The sequence below is a fragment of the Macrobrachium nipponense genome, chromosome 41 (genome assembly GCF_015104395.2).
Source record: "Macrobrachium nipponense isolate FS-2020 chromosome 41, ASM1510439v2, whole genome shotgun sequence".
Taxonomy (NCBI): domain Eukaryota; kingdom Metazoa; phylum Arthropoda; class Malacostraca; order Decapoda; family Palaemonidae; genus Macrobrachium; species Macrobrachium nipponense.
This window is the reverse complement of record NC_061102.1, coordinates 4281000-4301160: the sequence shown is the minus strand read 5'-3', so window position 1 is coordinate 4301160 and position 20161 is coordinate 4281000. Positions and strand designations below refer to the sequence as shown.

Here is a 20161-nt window from a genome sequence, read left to right as displayed (position 1 = left end):
ACGGTCTTACGTTCACACAGAAAGTTAAAAGGATCAAATAAATGACGTGGCCCGGGATGATTGATGACATGATAGCACGTGAGTGGCTCTTTCAAAAATAAAAGTGTTCCTGATTTGGAAATGAATTCGGCGGGGGAAAAAATACCGGTTTATGCCGCTAACTTCGGATCAGCTCACAGGTGTGGACATTACGCGGTACGGTTTAACGAACAATCATGTGTGTAGCTACAGATGAGCGAACTAGACATATGTGTGTGACACCGAAGGTCTTCTGCTCTGACAGGGCAAATTGTGTACCAAAGGGCCTTGCCCCTATGAAGAGAAGAATGTATAGAATCGTCGTCTTTTAAATCACTCTTTCATGATCCCAGCTAGAAAAATGAAATGGGGCTACATCATCTAAACATCTATTAAAATAGTTTTAAGTCACATGGAATCAAACCAATATTACAATAACTATTTCCTGAGCTTTCCAGTCCAGTGGTTGATCGAATACACTTCCTGTAATCTATTGACAAAACGCATGGTAAATTAGTAAAGAAAACGATCGAGTCGTTTTCATGCTCTTGGTATCATTCACTATAATACTTTCACGTCAAAAAATGGAGGCATTATTAAGGTATTTTGTAGATGTATTGTAGCTACAAAGGTCAACCGGTAATTTATCTGGCACACACAGGAAAACTATATTGATGCTCACAGCGTTTGTATAGTAAGATTATCATGCCAAATACTTTGTTCTCTTTGCTTCTCGAATTTTTTCCCTAGAAAAGCATTAGACTCTAGCGTATTTAAGTTATTTCACCTTCTCGATTTTCATAGAATTCCCATGCAGACAAATGGATTGTTTCATTCTGTCTCAAAAATATCTATCAGAGAAGAAGAAGAATAAAATTATTATTCAGCATAAAGATAATCATGTGAAAAGCTTTCAGTAGCCAGCTGTGAAATTTATTTCATATTCACGTCACTATATATCCTGCCACAACGTATCGCTGTAAAAGTTGAGAGGTTCAACAAAAGTCAGTAGTTAGTAGTACTCACTATATATAGCTTGAATTAAAACTCCACTTCACTAATGTGATATTCAATGATGGCTTATCCGTCAAGGAATGGTTGACAATTGTGACGATCGAAAGACCTTCAATTGTCTTGAAAAATAGTGTATAATGATAATGCTATCTGCTTTTCGAGACAGGACGTGGCTTGATCAGCCAGTAGAGCAGATAGAGATAGATAACGCCGAGGAATCGTTTCCGTAATAACAGAGAGAGAGAGAGAGAGAGAGAGAGAGAGAGAGAGAGAGAGAGAGAGAGAGAGAGAGAGACCTATCTACATTACCGTCAGCAATTATCATGCACCAGCCCAACTACGCTTCATCCTCAGCTCCGTTTATTGTGCCGTAACTTTGCACCGACATCTGTCTATTCTCAGTTTTCTCTAACAATTACTTTTCCCCTATTATTTCTTTTTCTTGACGATTTTATTCATTCTTTTCCGCACCTGTACATGATCCGCTCTTCTGTCGAGCGACTACTCTTCTTACATCACTAGACCTGTCACTCCTTCCTATCCTCCTCTTCTCGATCACCATAACACCCATGATCTTCCTCCATACACTGTATTAACACACGTGTCTCGGTTTCCCAAGCAGTTCTATATTCATGAGCGAGTTCAGATAGATTCACGGACCTTGATTCAAATACAAGTTTAAAAACAGCTACGTTTGGTGAGGATTTGCTCGATTTAAATTTCATTTCTCCATAGACAGATCCCGCAATGATATGACTTCAGATGATTTTCTTTAAAAACACTTAAGTCTATTTACACTACATTTTTTTATTTATAGGTCTAACACAGGTGGCTGAGAGTTAACTGCCTCTTTCCAAACTTGCATTACTACATCACCTACTGAAACACCACAGGTGAGGAGATATGCCGTCTAAACGCACCTACTAAACATGCTCTATGAGTCATCCAATTAATTTTAATTGCTGTAATTAATCTAAGAACGAGGAAGCAGAAAAAAGTGCAAGGGTCATTGCTAATTTGGTTACAAAGACAACATTATTTGCAGGTGTCAAGTGGTGGATTCAAGTAGTACTTGATCTCTGTTACCCTTTTGGGACTGACTGGTGAGAAGGGAAGTAAAAGTACTGATGTGAAGATAAAAAATAATTGCCACTGGGGACTGAATGTGCTGCAAAGAACCTTTAGTACTCTCTAAAGTGAAAATGTGGCACAAGATTCAAGGCTTCTTTTACTTGAAGATGATGCTGCTTGGCTATATTGTATAGTATCATATATAACACCAGTAAGAGATTTGTAAATACCATGATCACTCTCTGACTAAAGTGCCTTGCAATGTTAATCTCTCAATTGCTACACTATATACTGTGTAGCCTTATAAGTAAATTTCATGATTTTTAGATGCAGCTTGTCAAAATACATCACTTTATACTTGTATTAAAAGTTACACCAGTCACTGAAGTGATGTAATTTAATAAAGTGATAAGATAGGATACAGGCATCAATACTAGTGGAAATACAATTCACGAACTTTTACTTCAAAAGACTTCAGTTCATTTTATTACAGTAGTACTCCAAAAGGTCTTTGAATCTTACACCAATGAATGACACTAACATCTGGAAGTCAAATATTATGCAGCAACAAGATGCTATATAGTTGACAAATAAAACTGAAATACCCTGTTGTGAAAACAAAACACACACATTATTTCATCAAACCAATAAGATATAGCTGTAAAGTTTACGGCACGAAATTCATAAGTAACATGAATATAAGTCTAATAAATGTTGAACACTCTTAACTGATTACTCTGGAAATGAATTCGTGCAGGCACAAGGTAATTGAGCATCTATAGTATGTTCACAAGAACTGCAGACATAGCTGTAGTCAAGTCCATTTTTGAAAAGCTGTGAGACTGCACATAAGCATGTCTTATGCACAAACATAAATCCATAATTGAGTAGCAACTTACAATAATTCATAAATAATCAGCAATGTATATCTCTATTTATGAGGCAGATAATATGTTATTTCCAAATACTTCCGTGAAGTCCGTCATATGCTACTTTGCACTCTCCTGAAATGGTGAGCACCTTGCATGAAAATATTAGCTATTCCTTAAGACTCCCATGGAGCTGCCTCAAAGAATGTCTTCTTAAACAAGGGGATATGTGTATCTTATGTAACTGACAGAAATTCAACAAAAACTTTACTTGAACAAAACCGTTTACTACGTATCACTGTTGGCTGAATTTAAGTCATACAATTATTAACACGATATTTTATTGCTAACCAGTAATCAGCCTCACCATGCAAATTTTTAGATTCCTAAAAGACTTGAAGCTCTCATTTCGGAGTTGTATATTTCCAGAACCTGTCTACAGTTATTCCTAAGGAGGCTGAGAGACTTCCAACTTCCTTTCTGCATACACACACACACACAGAAACAACTGGTCCTGATCCCTTAGTTCCAAAATACAACAGTCAAGGCCATGCTGGTAGAGTAAGAGCCATGATTGTTGTTAGTTTTGTTTGGTTATCACACTGAATGTACGGAGAAATTTTGGCGGTCTTGCTGTATTAATATACTATACACAGATTTTCAACGTTTCATGTCAGATTATGTGATAAAATGTATACTACCTCATAATTCATGAAAGTTTTTTTGTTATTAGACTACAAAAATAAAGCAGGCATAAACGTAATTGAGTCAAAAAGACAAGTTTACCAAGATAAATTGTTTGTACGGTGCTTTTACATTAAATGGAACCAGTGGTTATTCAGCAACGGGACCAACAGCTTTACGTGACTTCCGAACCACGTCGAGAGTGAACTTCTATCACCATAAATACACATCTCTCACTCCTCAATGGAATGGCCGAGAATTGAACCCGTGACCACCGAGGTGGGACGCCAACACCAAGATAACGGTAATGCCAATATATTTTTGCCAACGGGCCAAGAGAATGACATTTTGCATTATCTATCAGATCTTTGACGTCTAAATATAGTAATAATACTTGCATTCCTATCCTCCAGAAATGTTTCATTTTACTATGAAATAGGAAAAAATATTCTGAATAAAATTGCTCAAGTAAATTTCAGTCAAGTGTTCACCTAGTTTACTAAGAGGATTAATGTTTGGAAATGTTTTGACAAGTGTTTTGGCAATTACCCTACAGTAGTGAACACAAGTATATAAAGTATAAAGCAAGGTCATACAGTGAGAAACAGAAAAATGTGCACTACTGTACATACATATATGCAAGGAATATCTTTTTTTTTTTATTCTATTATATATGTAATTTGTCACCTTATGTTCACCCACTTACTTTTACGGTATTGTTTCCTGAAGTACATCGGAAAGCTTAAAGAATGAGCTTATAGCGATAAATAATTCAGCAGGCTTTAAAAAAATTCACGGTGTCTCAACATAATAATAATGATAAAGATAATTTAACAGTAGGTATTCACAATCTCAGGGGGATTTTATGTTTCATTGTCACAACTAAAATAAATAAAAGGGTTTCTAGAGAAGCAGCTGCTCATCTTTATTTTTTTTTTTCAGGAGCAGATTTTCTGTACCAACACTAACTTTTTTATAAGTCCTATTTTAAAAGCATACTCCTTACTTCCTTTCTATCTGAAGGCAGAAACTTCAGGGACAGGGTTAAACCATTAGTTGCTTCATTTGGCTTAAACCAATCCTAAACTCAAGCAAGACTATCAGCACTGATGGCTCCCGTGGGAAATTATAACAGACAAGAGGACCATCAAGCCGTTTTGCTAGCCTGTGATCCCTACATTCTTTAGCAGACTGAAGGATCTTGAAGGCATGGCCTATCTGATGGCATCTGGACTGCAGGCATATAAAAAAAAAAAAAAATTTCCATATGGGATAGGTGTTTATGGTAATGGGCATTCTTCCACAGTTCAATCAGTAACATTGCGGTAACAAGCAGACCAATGAGTATTTCTTCAAAAAAATTCTTCAAGTTCACCTGGAAGACATTTTCAAATCCTTGGTAAAACTGCAACACTTATGTCTTTTCCCCAATCTAGCAGTAATAAGAGCATGAGGCTTAATATTATTGTTTAATTAATATCTACAAGAGGCCATCCCTATAACCAGTGAGACCTTCAATGATCCACTCCTTGTTTCTGTATGGCATATGGAAACTTTGATTTTAAAGCCAATAAGGCTTCAGAATATAGTTGATTTACCATAATTCTTCCTATAGGGTCCACATCAAAAAGGTTGTTGTGTGTCGAGTCAATAATTTTTTTCTCGTGCTCCTTCTGCCCAAATTTGGCTAGGATATCTCCAATGCTGCCATACCTTGGATAATGCACATTATGCATACTACCAAGATGCACTTTAGGCAATGCTTGAGACATTGTTGTATCTCACTGGTATTGCTTTCTATCTTTTAATTATTTCCATAGATTTAAAGTGGGGGTTACTCAACTTCAACCTTTTTCCTGCTCTGATTTCTGGCTCATGTAAAAAAAATACACTGGGACAGCTCCAAGGGAGTTTAGACATTTGACTTACTGGTAACAAATAAATTTTGAATTATGTCTATTTTACACGACTTACTGTCACTGTTGCATCTTTAACCATTTGTAAAATGAAAAAGTATAATTATAGATAGCAATATGACAAGCCATTTACTTGTACAGTTCTGGAAATAAAGTGATGAAGCGTGACCACACAAGAGAATGAGTGTTAACAAAACTTATAAATTAGAACATTATTCCAACATTAGCAAAAACAGCCAGAAAACATCTTGATTGAAAAACATTTGGCAATAAATGGTACCAATCAGCAAACATCCACCAACTTTTGAAGTCTCCAGTGTTTCACTGGTCAAGTTAACCATTGTATAAATACTTAAGATTATGGTACAAGTTCATGTTATTGCTTTGCATTATCTACATAAAACACTAGTATATTTGATAAAGCAAGATACTGTACTACAGAGCAATATTTAAGCCATGAATCAAACCACAACAGAGACTAATCTGATGGTAGCTTAACAGCTTCATGGAGAGCCATTCCCCTGCACAGCCTGTAACTTCTTAAATTAAGAATTTTTAAAATTCTTTTGTAAATGATCTCAATCTGTTAAAAACTTTGCTATATTTTCACAAGTTTACATACCTTACAGCTTCCCAAATACATAATAAAAATTCCTTATAGACCTTTTTAAGGTTTCTGTAATGACATCAAATTTTGTAAAGCCATCAGCTTTTTCAAACTTTCTGTAACAACACTTAACATTTTGTGTAGCTCATGACTTGAGTGCATTACACGAACCTTGGGATTACAACGATATAATCTGGTCTTGAAAGATTATGGTTAAATGTTTTTTTGCATTTCCTCCAAATTCATCAATATTTGCATGTGACTACTGACTCAATAGTACAACGGATAAAAAGAAACACGCTAAAATTTTATAACAAACCTACACTTAAAAGCTACAATTCCTAATTTGAATTTTCATAACTGTCTACAAACAAAATATGAGTACAGTAGAATCTCACAATAAAATTCCTCTCATTTCCAAATTGTGGTAATTAAACAAAAGTGTCAGTCATTGAGCAAATAGGGGTCACAGTATGATGCATCCATTAATTGAAGTTTATGGGAAAAATCAGGTTTCGGTGCTATTTCACAGGGCATGCATACTACCTAGCAGTATGTAGGCGAGGGATGTAGGAGGTACTTGACACTACTTATTTCTTCCATCAGTCCTTTGATGTAACTCATCTTAGGCATCTCGCCTTGCTATTAACTTTGTGCATAGTTATTGTGCTGTTTTTTAACCATACCAATAAGTCACTTTTGAGCTCTAAAAGCCCTGAAGGAATTGTTTTTAAATGATAGGTGACCATGAAACATGACAAAGGTAAAAAAGGAGACACAAGTCAGCAAGAAGAGACCCAAAACAACGAATAAAGCGCAAGAGGCACACAGCGATGCAGTTGAAGGCCAAAAGTGCATCTTGTGAGGCATACTGTTGGGGTAACTACCAGTATTAACATAATCCTTTATGTTGTCTGTAAATCTGTGTATATTACAGACAACTGCAATTTGTGCATCCTTCGTGATTGCCCCGTACACAAGTATCTTATTTAAAAAAAATTCCTTATACTGCACTGTATATTGTTTACATTATAAGTTTAGTTAAATGTAAAAATGTAAATATACACAAATATTTTACCTTTTTATCTCTAACTTTCTTATTTATTGCTTGAAGAGAGTTTATTGTAGTGTCTGGTGCCAGGATAGGCCTTCTGAAAGATTCTACTGTGAAGTAAAATGGAGAACAAAATATAAAAGAAAACCTCTTATTTCACAAAAACACAAATCAACAAATTCAAACAGTGCATATCATCTGGAAAAAGTGCAAATTGACACCAAGGGTGACATCAATTTCCAACCCTGAGTCAACTATGACACCAAGGACTTCTGGCTACTGTATTTCAGTCAAGCCACTGACCCTTAAGAATTGCTTATGTGTAAGCTAAGGAGTCTTTTATAGTTCATCAAATGGACCAGAAAAAAGATAGCTCATGTTGTCCAAGCTACAACGGCCAACAATCAGAAAACAAACAGTAATATCAACACTACATGGAGGGGAAATCCCAAAATCTTAGTAAAAGCTTTTGGCACATTTTCATACTCCTCTCCACATGCTAGTTACAAGTCCTGCCTCCTGAATACCAAAATAAATTTACCTCTACTTATACTAAAGCAGTTACAGATTGTCATAACCAATACTACTCTTCTTTTGTCAGAAAATGAAGAACAAATACTTCACTTCATAATTCAAAAATAAAACAAACAATGGATTTGAAGCAGACTGAAAGGAAAATGACTACTGATCTGCTATCATTGCTCTTGATGAAAAGCCATGAAAAAGAAGATAACAAAGAAAAAAAAAGTAACACCTAAATTCTATTATTATTTCTTAAAAATATCGATTTTCCTGGAACATAACTTCCCTATCACTGACCAAATAAATTAATAATGTAATTTATATATAAAATATATTAGTTCAAGAAAGAAAAAGCCATGAGGTAACAAAGTTGAGTGTTCTAACATGGTGAGTATGTTTTGATATTATTCACATGTGATGTCAGCCAGCAGTTTCCTAAAGGCTATATTCTGAAACGTTATCTTTAATCCACATGAACACACATACATATGTAATATAATAATAAACTAACTGAAACTTAGTTTCTTACTATAGTTACTACACACATACATGTAAATGATATACAGTCAAATGACATGAGCCTAAAAGTATTACAAAGTGTATAAATGATGAAAAATTATTCATTAGCTTTCACTCCTACGATAATGTTGATGATGAACCCTTTTTCCACATGCCATGCAAGCGCGATTTTTCATCAAAAAGGCTCCTTAACAAAACAACCTGGAAATAAGAAATGAATAAATATGCAACATTGCTTGGGACTGACCTCAGAAAAGGTAGAATATTCTTATTGCTACTGTGTGATGCCCTAAAATGTGAAATTTGTATTGAGAAGGCAGTAAGAAAATTAAGAGAATCAACAGTATGGTTGAACTAAGGTCCCATCCAAGATAATGTAATTATGGCTGCAAGCTATAAAATACTGCATATCAAAAGAAAGGATGCTAGCCTTTTGACATTACCTGAATAAAACCAGTAACAATCATAACAGAAATGTTAATCATAGACCAAGAGTTGACTTTGGTGTAGTTGTTTTCAGCAATATTTCGGTCTCGTGCCTCGTATGCCCTCAACTGATCTTGCATGATGCGAGACTTTGTAAGATGTCCCCGAATTCTGTCCATGGCATCCTGAAACAATAAAAATGAAAACTATGATTGAACAAAGTTAATCATTCATAACAAACCACTTGGAAGAGTTAGGTAGAGGCAAATTCCAAAATAAAAATGATTTTGGACTCATGTAAAAGCTACCATTACAATTGTCCAAACAGGAGATAAACCTCATATTATTACTTAAAGGGGAGTTGTTATGTATAGCTCTTCAGATTATTGATGGTGCATAGATGCTTGCCAAATTTTTGTTCAGCATTTATACACCGTTGAAACCTGACAAGTTTTAGTGCTACTGTAATAATAATAATAACAGCCCATACTTCAAGACAGAAGCAACTCTTATTACATACATACTGTACAGAATATATCACACTTTACACTATTCATCATTTACAGTATGTACTTCAATTAAGCAGTCATGAAGTTAACTTTATTCTTTAAACATGTAAACAAATCCGCTGAGTAAAAAACAAAACAGAAAGCTTACTTTGATATCTTCAATCTTCATCTCATATATCTCCTCTGCAGTAACACTTGCTTCAAGTCCATCGTCCCAAAGATCATCGTCTTCATCATCATTTTCAATCATAACACCGAAAAATACGGTCTTAGAATTGAAATGTGAGAAAGTGTTGTCCCAGCAAATCTTGTAATCACCTTCCTCAGACATCAGAGTTCTGAAAAACAAAATCAAATTATAAAAGTAAATAAAAATATGAATAAGCCAAAATTTTACATTCAATAACATAAATTAAATTTCAAAAATAATATATATTGTCTCATACTAAGTAGTAATCAGTTTACATAGGCCTAATCCTGCAGTTGGCAGCACTCTGAGCAACCACAACAGGAAGAACAAGAGCCATCATTTGGCCAGTTATCTTTCTGGCAGGAGTCCTTGTAGTCCAGAAACAGCAAGAGATGTGGGGTTGGGAAGTGCACACTCTTGACTGATGAGTTTGTAATAAAAAATAAATTATTGCTCAAAATTTTTATTTATTTAACCCAACCCCATTACTTTACCAATGTCTGAGAAGGCCTTCCTATGGTAAAAAATTCAAAACCATGATATTGAAGTATGTGGCTTTCAGAGTACAGGTCAGGGACTCCAAATATCTTTGTACTAATATGGGGTAGAGAGTCAGATTGGAACCTTGTAAAACCTAAATAAATATCCCTGGCAAAATGTTAAACAAGACATCATCAGTAACATGAGGTCTCACACTATGCCCTTGAGGTAAAGAGAGCAGGCCCATGTAAAGAAAGCAAGACTAACAGAAGCATTCCCACTGCCTGTAATTTTGGCTGGACATAACCATATCATCAAAGACTGTGCTATATTTAACCATCACCAAGTTAAAGTCATGTGATATGGGTTCAGTGGCCTGGAAAGGGTGGCTAGATCCAAACCTCACAACCTCGAAAAAGGGATGGTATGCTTGACGTTCATAATAATTACAATGCGATTGTTCAAGCTACAATCCACTTTTATCATTGGTTCTTGGGATGAAATCCAATTTTCAGTGTTAAATGCATCTTGAGATAGACAAGGCTTAAATGTGTTCAATATTACTAACTAAGGATTTCCTTCTTTAACATTCTAAGTTTTTATGAGGTCAGGATTAATGTGGTGGACCATGAAGGTACCTTAATGAATGGTAATTTGCAAATAAATTAAAAGATTTCTATGTTTTGTATGGAAAGATTAAATGACACAATACAGTACAGCATTTGACTAAAGAATTAAATGTCTGAATGTAGAAACTCTCACCTGTGAGTTGCTTCAGGTTTCCTAAGATCCTGGAGAAGAATGGCACCATGCGGGGATGCAACATAGAAATTGATATCTAGCTCACCTTGGCCACCATCTATGACCTGCAGATAGAGATTTGGGGTAAAAGAAAGCCTTAATATATCAGCACTACAAATATACACTACCATGACTTGTACAGCCGTATCCTAGAGACTTGCAAAGAACATATTATCAATGACGAAAAATTTCACTTAATAGACACATTTAAACAATATACATCTGGAGACTAAAGAAATCAATAAGAATGTTCTACACATTTCCTGATAGGGGAAGCCACCATGAGACAACTTATGCGGTGTTTTCTGTATACTATTAATCACGTCTGGGATCTTGCGTTTGTCTTTTATGCAGAAGGAAAACGAGGTTATAAAAGAAGCTTTTACCAAGTCAAATAATCAAGCTGAGAGTTATATCAACTTTACATTATCCGGAGAAGAAAGGTTTATAGAGGAAAGATGTCTGATAGAAAATAGGCTTCTTGCAACAGCACAATTTCATATGTTGACAAAATTCTCCACCGGACTATTACGTAACAAAATGGGGCGAACTAATTCACATTTTTTCCGAGCTAGATACACCGTCGCGATTTAACAGCTATAGATATGATATCATACTCTAAAGAAACATATATTTCTATTTCTCAACAACATAATGGAATACTACCTTTATTACATTGCAATAAACTGCTAATCAAAATCCCTTGTCCTCAAAAACTCATTCAATCGCAGGTTGTTTCTTAAAAATTTGCAAAATATAAAATTAATATAGATGTAAGAATCTAAGGTATAATTGATTCACAGTGACACGAGAAATGTCTTTCAAAATAACATGTCAAGATTCAGCGGAAATTTTAAAGCTGTTCTGTTTCCGTCTAAAGCACGGGTTACACGCTACGATAAATTGTAGCGATTTGTTGAACACTGAAATAGTAACGATCTATTGGATGATTGAAAGCGTGTTTACATGCAACGATTTTTAATCCAATATTTTTGAGTCTTTACTATCACCTGAGAAACATAGCATTTATTAGAAAATATCTAACAGAGGGCAGTAAAAAAATTTTAGTGATGAGTCACGTAATATCAAGGCTTGATTATTGCAATTCTCTGTACTATAAATCGCCCAATACACTACTAAGAAAGCTTCAAAATGTGCAAAACCGGGCGGCTAGACTGATAAAAGGCATTAAATTTCGGGAGAGAATAAGTCCTGCACTGATCGATCTACATTGGTTACCTGTTAAGGCTAGAATTGAATTTAAGATTTGTTTGTTGACTTACAAGGCACTTACAAGTGATAAGCCTAAATATCTTCGTGATTGCTTGGTCCCCTACTCTCAAGTTACTAGCGCTGCTGTAAGAGTTAGACATGCTGATGACCCATATAGACTATTCGAAATTAGTGTGAATCATGCAATAGGAGGAAGAACATTTTGTTATGCTGCACCGAGACTCTTCAACGACCTTCCACTGGATATCAAGAATAGCAAAAATGTGGCAGCATTCAAGAAAAAACTGAAAACTTATCTCTTTGGAAAGTGCTATAATAGTGATCAGAAAACTATTAAGCCTGAATACAAATGATAGCGAATACTGAAAAGATACAGAGCAAAATATAAACTGGAAAGAAATTATTTTCACACATCAAGGCCCGCCTGAACAGACTCTTAGTGTCTGATGGAGGGCGAGAAATAAACCCCTAAAAGTAAAAGTAAGTACTTGACCGTCATGGAAGAAACAAGAGGCGGAAACACTCTGATAGGAACAAAAAGGACCTGGCCTATGCAGAACTAGTGAAGAAATACAAAGAGTTTGATCCTTTAGCTGAAAGAAACACTGTTATAAAAAAAAATAGTATTCGTGGGACTTTATCTTCCACAAACACGGAAAACTCCGATAAAGTTCAATGAATTCGCTTAAGAACTCATGAGGAGTTTGCTTTCAATTCGCCATTACTGTGTATTAAATTTATATTTCGAATGAGCTCTTGCGTACCAGGACTTCACACTTCAGCAGTCAATCTGAAAATGAGCTAAATTGTAACGTCGTAACGATATCTTGGAACCTTGTTTACACGTTCAAACTTGTCGTTACGATGCATATAGATTTGAGCCTGCTGGCACCAACCACTCAATCCAATTCCAACTCCAATAAATCGCTACGATCTCCTGTTTACACGTAACGACAATTTGTAATAACCTTTTCATTACAATAAATCGCTACAATTTATCGTAGCGTGTAAACCGTGCTTAACTGGGTCATGACAAGTTGCCAACTAGCCCCAAACCACAACTTTTTAAAGCATTATTTTTGTAAAAATTAACAAGGACGAATTTTTGTTTTAGTTAGCACAACGTAACCGTTCACAATTAATGTTTTATGTCTATGTAAATTCTAACAAGAGGTTATATTTATTAATAAAATTATTGTCAAATAATTTCCAGGCAAGTTGTTACATTAGAAAACGCGGAGTTTCTTCTTCTTCTTCGCCCCAAAGCACTATATTTTTTAAAGCAGCATTATTTTTAAATTAACAATGACGAATTTTTGTTTTAGTTAGCACAGCGTAAACGCACACAATTAATTTTTTATGTCTGTGTAAATTCTGACTCGAGGTCATATCTATTAATTAAATTATTGTCGAATAATTTCCTGGCAAGGTATTACATCAGAAAACTGAGTTTCTTCTTCGCCCCAAAGCACTATTTTTTTAGAGCATTATTTTTAAATCAATAATGACAAATTTTTGTTTTGGTTAGGACAGCGTAACCGTACACAATATTTATGCCTGTGTAAATTATAACTAGATGTTATATCTATGAATGAAATTACTGTCGAATAATTTCCTGACAAGGTATTACGCCAGATAACGTGGAGTTTCATCTTCTTCGCCCCAAAGCCCTATTTATTAAAGCATTATTTTAAAAGTAATTAACAATGGAAAATTTGTTTTAGTTAGCATAGCGTAACCGTACAGAATTCATTTTTTTATGTCTATGTAAATTCTAACTAGAGGTTATATTTATTAATGAAATTACTGTCGAATAATTTCCTGACGAGGTATTACACCAGAAAACGCGGAGTTTCTTCTTGTTGATTTGAATGTGTGCGCGTGATCCAAAAATGAACGTGGCTCTTTATATTCAAGCCCATTTCATTAATAAACTCTATGGTCTAAGCACTGCGGCATTATAGCGTTAGTGACTTGGCGTTTGCGCAAAACCGGTTCTTTTCTTGGAATAAACGAAAAAACAAATAAAGGTTCAAGAAGCCTGAATGGAAGAGGAGGATGACAGGAATAATGAAGCCGAAGCCCCTTTTCTCTCTCTCTTTTGCTAGGTACCTATGTAGAAGCTAAGTATGTAGAAAATGTAAAGTTTTTATTAATATTTTTTACCATATTTTTAATAATAAATATGTTAATATTTTTACCATATTTTTAATAGCTAGCTAAATGATAGCTTTGTTTGATTTCAAGGGTGTAAACTGAATCCCTAGCACTATAGTTTTACTACCAGATTTACCTGCAAATTCGGCCTCTTTTTTAGCACAAGTTTTTGGTTGCACCGTCAAAACAGAAGCAAATTATGACAAATATCATAAACATGAAAATAAAAGACGATAGGCTAGCTAAATGTCACAAATGTATGACCTAGCCTAGCCTATACTGAATTAGACTTTTCTTATTAGCCTATACCTAGTAGGTACCTTTTGTCTTATTAGCCTAAGTACCTTTTCTCCAACGTGTTACCTGGCCTAGGGTAAACGACCGAATGGCGACCACCTCTCTCGGAACCTGGCCACTTCCCGAGAAAGCGCTTGAATTAGCCCTACGCCATTATTTCGTAATTTAGGGGAAATTATACTTAGGTACTTCAGAGAGGAATGCATATGTCTCGGTGTGCTGCCTGGATGGGCCACAACTCTTGACCGATTCTCATGGTGGCAAATTAAAGCGCTTTTTCGGGATAGCTGCATTCTGGGATCGGTTGCCTCTCGGTCATTTACCTTATTACTTTCTCGTTATTTTTAATGGTGAACCACTGCATTTATAAAACCTATCTTTTAGCCTAGCCTATGAGAAACTTGCAATTTCATTGAATAATTGTGGTAACAGTAATTTTTCAATTTTTGGGGGGGGCCTTTTGGGAGATAGTGACGTTGGTGCACCTCATGCGGTGCACTGTAGGCATTACTTAAGGTTCTTTGCATGGTGACTTCAGGCCTGTAGCTGCAACCCCTTTCTTTCCCTTTACTGTACCTCCTTTCATATTCTCTTTCTCCCGTCTTACTTTCCACCCTCTCCTAACAATTGATTCTTAGTTCAATTGCGAAGTTTTCCTCCTGTTACACCTTTCAAACTTAGTACTGTCAATTTTTGTTTCAGCACTGAATGACCTCCTATGTCCCAGTGCTCAACCTTCAGCCCAAATTCTATATTCAATTCAGTTCATGGGGGGAGGGGGGAAGGGAATAAGTGAACTGAAGGGCTGTATCCTTCCCAAGGCCTCTATAAATCATTGTGAAATATAAGGATGCATACTACCTAACTTGTGTTATCTTGCGGTATGGGGCCTTACTTGGCCTAGGCACCATAAATCAGTGAAACTTAAGGAGTCATACTAACTTAACAAAAGTGCCCACTCCTACCTAACCTAGGGCACCATAAATCTGTGTGACATATGTGGCACATTCCATTGAGGAGTGAGAGATGTGTATTTCCGGTGATAGAAGTTCACTCTTGACGTGGTTCGGAAGTCACGTAAAGCCGTTGGTCCTGTTGCCGAATAACCACTGGTTCCATGCAACGTAAAAACACCATACAAACAAACAAACAAACTTCCTATCCAGACTTACTTTAACCTAACCTAACCTAGGGCATCAGGCCCTACCTGAGTTGCAGTGACTTAACTATGGGGAACCATAAAGCAAGTGTGATGTACTGGGATACATCTTAACTAGACATGACTAGCGAAGTACATCATACCTGGCTATGACAATCCCCTTTTAACATAACTTGTTTTAGAACGATAAACTTTGATCCTATAATTTTCAGGCCAAATAGAAGGAATCTCTAAAGGGCTCACCACAAGTATTTCAAAACACAGACTTTGCTCTTGCTAAAAAATAATATTTTCATTGTCTTTAAGAGGGAAATATACTGTACAGTATTCTCTGTATTAGGTTTTATGTTACGATCCACAAAGTTAACAAAATGGTTTACATTTAAATAGATATGTATAATGGATCTGTAAAACAATTAAAAGCTTTCTATCAATAGAATGTTATTGTAGTTCCAGGTAATATTTCTTTCATAACATTCAAGAATGGCTGTTGTCAGCACCATTAATCTGCATCTGTCACTCAGCCCTTTCTTTGGCTTTCCCCTGTTCTGTGAACTGAGCCAGTAGAGTGGTTTGCTTTACATACCTTGGGAATTTAATGCTCTTGTTTGAATAGTGAAGGTTTTCCCTTTTTGTGATGTCGCAATACACTTTTTGGTAAAGTTTCATGACATAATTCTATGTCATTATAGATTATAGGAATCAGCTGTTCTCAGCTCTTGCACAGGGATCTGTAAATTTCTTGTGGGTGACTTAACTGCCCCTCCATTCTTTGGCTGTGAGCACAGACTATATGGAACACTGAGGAGGTTCACAACCTCTAGTTATGGCACATCTAGACACTTGCCATCAGTATCTTTGTTATCAAGATGTTTCCCTTGATTGCTAAGTACAGTTGACATGCAGGTGAACATTGTCTCAAGTTCATACACCTGAAGTGAATGAGCCTTGCAAGTGTGTGCTTGATGCTAAAATATACACATAGCATGGGACTTGTCAGGTTAAGAATTTTCTTTTTATATCTCATAAATTGTAAAATATGTCACCTAGGATCTCCAATACGTATTACAGCAAGGCAACCAATGCTAAACTGAATAAACTTAAGAAAATTAGTCAGAATCATAAAACATTAGGCACAAGAATATTATAGTTATAATTTCAGGAAACAATAGGTATTTATTAGAGGGAAGAGGAACAAAATAGCTTGTGAAGTGCTCTAGATGAGTACAGAATTATATAACTTTTAATTTGGGTCAGTGTATAAGAACTTAACAATGAACTAACACCTTCAAATCAGTAACAATGGATTTTTAAAATAGTTCTGATGTCTGCCTTCATATTTTTATTGGTATATACCTAACTTATTGTTCACTTGCTCCCTAAGCTCTTTAGGTGGTACATACATAAACAAAAGACTTTAAATACCTTGGTATCAATAAATTTGACATAGATTTTGTATGCTTTTCACATGAAGCATATTAAGGAGAGTTAAGAACTACCTAAGCAAAGAACTCCAGTGTCAAGAATTGTTATTAGTTAAGAACTCAGAAAAAAACTCCAATGTTAAGAATAGTTATTAAAGTAAAATAATAACCTACCCTCTAGGCTATGGATAAAATGCCAAAACTATAATATTTCTACCATTTCTGATATTAATATGAGTTAGCTAGGAAGTAATGAATCACAGTATTTCCTATTACTAGAGTAGGATATATTATATGCTAGACTAGCTTCAACAATTTAAAACATAAAAACATTGGCAAGCTTAGTAGATTTACCTGAAAAGGCCTGGCTATAGTGGAAAATACCCACCCACTTCAGCACCGGGCCTAGTAGGGTCATTAACTTTGCATTTCAAGAGGAACATTGCAAATTATACTGAAAGGAAATGAGTGGGGGATACCATTTAGAATAAAATCTAGCTTCCCTATAAAAAAACTTACAAACTTTTAAATACCCACCCATTTCAGCACTGGGCCTAGTAGGGTCATCAACTTTGCATTTCAAGAGGAACATTGCAAATTCTATTGAAAGGAAGCAAGTGGGGGATACGATTTAGAAAAAATAGCCTCCATAAACTTAGGCTACAAACTTTTATTTTGCCGAGGGCAGTTTAAGCTCAGCATTACCTAGGTATTCAGTGGTATTTTAAAATACCTAGTTGCCTCATTGATAGCCTTGTCAAATATAAACTCCATTCAGATCTAGAGATACAATTAGTACGCCATACGAAAGTGCAAAGCGTGATTTATGACGTATTTATAACATACTACCTATACTAGCCTATAGTATACTTATCCTGTCCTCTTAACCTGAATTGTCCTGGACGAGACCCACCTGATATTCGACCTCCAGGGTCTCTCCCCCTTTAACAAACTCGTAGAAACACTCTTCCGTGCCAGCCTTCACTTCCACTGTCATTTCCCTGTCGATATCTCGGCAGAGAAAGGGGCTAAAACACACGGAAAACAGGACTAGAGAGACGAGGGTATGATGACTGGCCATTGTTTACAACTGTCTAAAGCAAGGTTTAAGAACCGACTGTACCGCAAACAAATTCGCCGGGCGCGTTCTGTTGGTCTCGCTGGCAGGGATGTGTTGCATAATGAAACCGCCGCCCAATCATTTGAAATTACTATTGAAACATGACATTTAATCGATAACTAGCATGTCATATTATCAGTAGTTATTAACTAACATGTGATATTACTTAGTAGTTCATTGCGTATGGTTATTGATTATTAACTAAAAAAAAACCTGTCATGATTCGTCTTTATTATAAGTCGGCGAATTTCACGAGACGTAAAATTAATTCTGCATGCACAACTTGTTATTAACGAAACGGAATATAGAGTTTCATGTTTTTTTCTGAATTTGCGCGCCGTTGTTAATGCAACTACGCGTAACTGCTTTGAGGTATTCATTGTCCTTTGGACAGTTTGGCGTTTGACGCTAATAGAAGACGCCCAGCTATCAAACTTGTTACGTAGGTGATAGCTACGTCAACAAAAATATCGTGACTCATATCGTGTCACTCGATCATTTGTTTCCGTGGTTTCGTCTAGTTAAATAAGGCAAATTAATATTACAGCAATATATTTCATCTTCTGATATTTATAAACCTTTCTGGATGTTTCTTGTCTTCTTAATTGTTCGTAGAATACGAGTTACTCATCTTACTTGACAGTACTTATGATGAATTTGTTCCCTAGCTCATTATATTGTTTTCTAACCCATATTGCATGATAAATTGCTGTTTCCTTTTGTTAATTACACCATACAAGTTCAAGTACTGTAGTAAGTGAAATAAAGAACGCGTATAATTAAGAAAGACAAGGAAATATGGAATCATTACGATGCCAAAATTATCGCAAATTGGACGCGAACACGTACGCGATGATGTTCCCTCTTCTCCGCTATACCACAAACAGTTAACACACTCAATGATAAGTATACTTAATGTATTGCTTCTTCTTTTCTTTATCATCGAAATCCAACATCAATACTTTTATTGGATACTGAACTTTTATATCACATACCTCTTCAAATTCTGGAACCAATTCCAAATTTTTAAAACATATTTACAAAAATAAACAACATGCAGAAGAAAAATACATTAAGTATACTTATTATTGAGTATGTAAATTGTTTGTAGTATAGCAGAGAAGAGGTGTTACCAAGTCAAATAATTTCAATATTAAAATGGGTTTTATCAAATGCATATGAACTTGAAAAACATTTCACAAGTATATGAATAATATTTGAATTCATATAATTGATGTACTTAGTATGTTATATTATTGATATAATTATGAAAAGTTTGTATATAATTAATTGATATTTGTAATAAAATTTTAATTTAAAAAATTCATTGGTGTTCTGGTTCGTGTTTTGCCTTGCCGTAAGATTTGAAGAGTGGTAGTACTATCGCACTATCGCGAACTCCATAGTGGTTGCCCAAGCTGTAACATCATAATTTTATTTATTTATTTATTTATTTTAGAAAACAGACTCGTTTTTCTAAAAAGACTTCGTGTCTTCAGCCTTCTTGGTATGGCGTGAGTATATAGGGCAATTTGGGCCGGCATAGTTGAAAGATTTAATACTATCTAGGCACAGGTATCTTGAAACTAGCGGCCTTTGTTTGCTCCATTGTACATTTTATGGATTTCTAAATTAGTGACGGTTGATTGCGTCTTAACCTTTATTTTAGTTTTGGTAGGGAACCAGGGCAACTCACACAAAGTAAGAGTAATTCTGTCTGAAGTGCGGTGCTGTGTTCATTGATTTTGCCCACTCTGTTCTGTATTTTAATTTGCAGTGGTCATTAAAACATCCTTTATGTCGTTATTTCTCAGTCTTAATTTATGCTGTCGTCCGCAAATAGCGCGAATTTGACAAACTTATTGCATAAATAGAAAATATCATTATTCCTAACGCAGTCTGTTCCTAATATTTCATGATACGAATAAGATTTTAAAATCTAGTTTCATGTTAATAAAGCTATAATTCCTCCTCGAGCCAGTCTTGGCGCAAATTCCTTGTTTTTTCATTCAACTCTTTTGATTAACACTTATGGCAAGTCACGCAAAAGAGCGTGCTGTTAGAAACTTATTAAGTTCAGCTACGCGGGAA

General features: G+C 35.4%; 2 protein-coding genes across 2 annotated transcripts in view; both read right to left on the bottom strand.

The window, feature by feature from the left end:
- The window catches only part of LOC135212440 (putative sodium-coupled neutral amino acid transporter 10), a 94769-nt gene extending 93589 nt beyond the window's left edge, over nt 1-1180 (bottom strand). The window contains exon 1 of the mRNA XM_064245810.1: nt 1045-1180. The gene's annotated coding sequence lies outside the window, so the exon portion shown is untranslated. The remainder of the gene's footprint in view (nt 1-1044) is intronic.
- Nucleotides 1181-2546: 1366 nt separating this feature from the next.
- Nucleotides 2547-18080, bottom strand: LOC135212439 (transmembrane emp24 domain-containing protein 1-like). The gene is made up of 5 exons (XM_064245808.1): nt 17864-18080; nt 10642-10745; nt 9358-9547; nt 8718-8885; nt 2547-8475 (listed from the first exon to the last, which is right to left on the bottom strand). The coding sequence occupies exons 1-5, from the start codon at nt 18029-18031 to the stop codon at nt 8392-8394; spliced, it is 714 nt and encodes a 237-aa protein (XP_064101878.1). The 5' UTR covers nt 18032-18080; the 3' UTR covers nt 2547-8391.
- Between the last annotated feature and the right edge of the window lie 2081 nt (nt 18081-20161).

Excerpts from the sequence above, each read along its gene's own strand:
- LOC135212439 (XM_064245808.1), bottom strand. The coding sequence starts at position 18,031 with ATGGCCAGTCATCATACCCTCGTCTCTCTAGTCCTGTTTTCCGTGTGT. Across the intron at positions 10,746-17,863 it reads CCCTGGAGGTCGAATATCAG|GTCATAGATGGTGGCCAAGG; the intron begins GTGGGTCTCGTC and ends CTCTATCTGCAG. Across the intron at positions 8,476-8,717 it reads TTGTTACTGGTTTTATTCAG|GTTGTTTTGTTAAGGAGCCT; the intron begins GTAATGTCAAAA and ends TCTTATTTCCAG.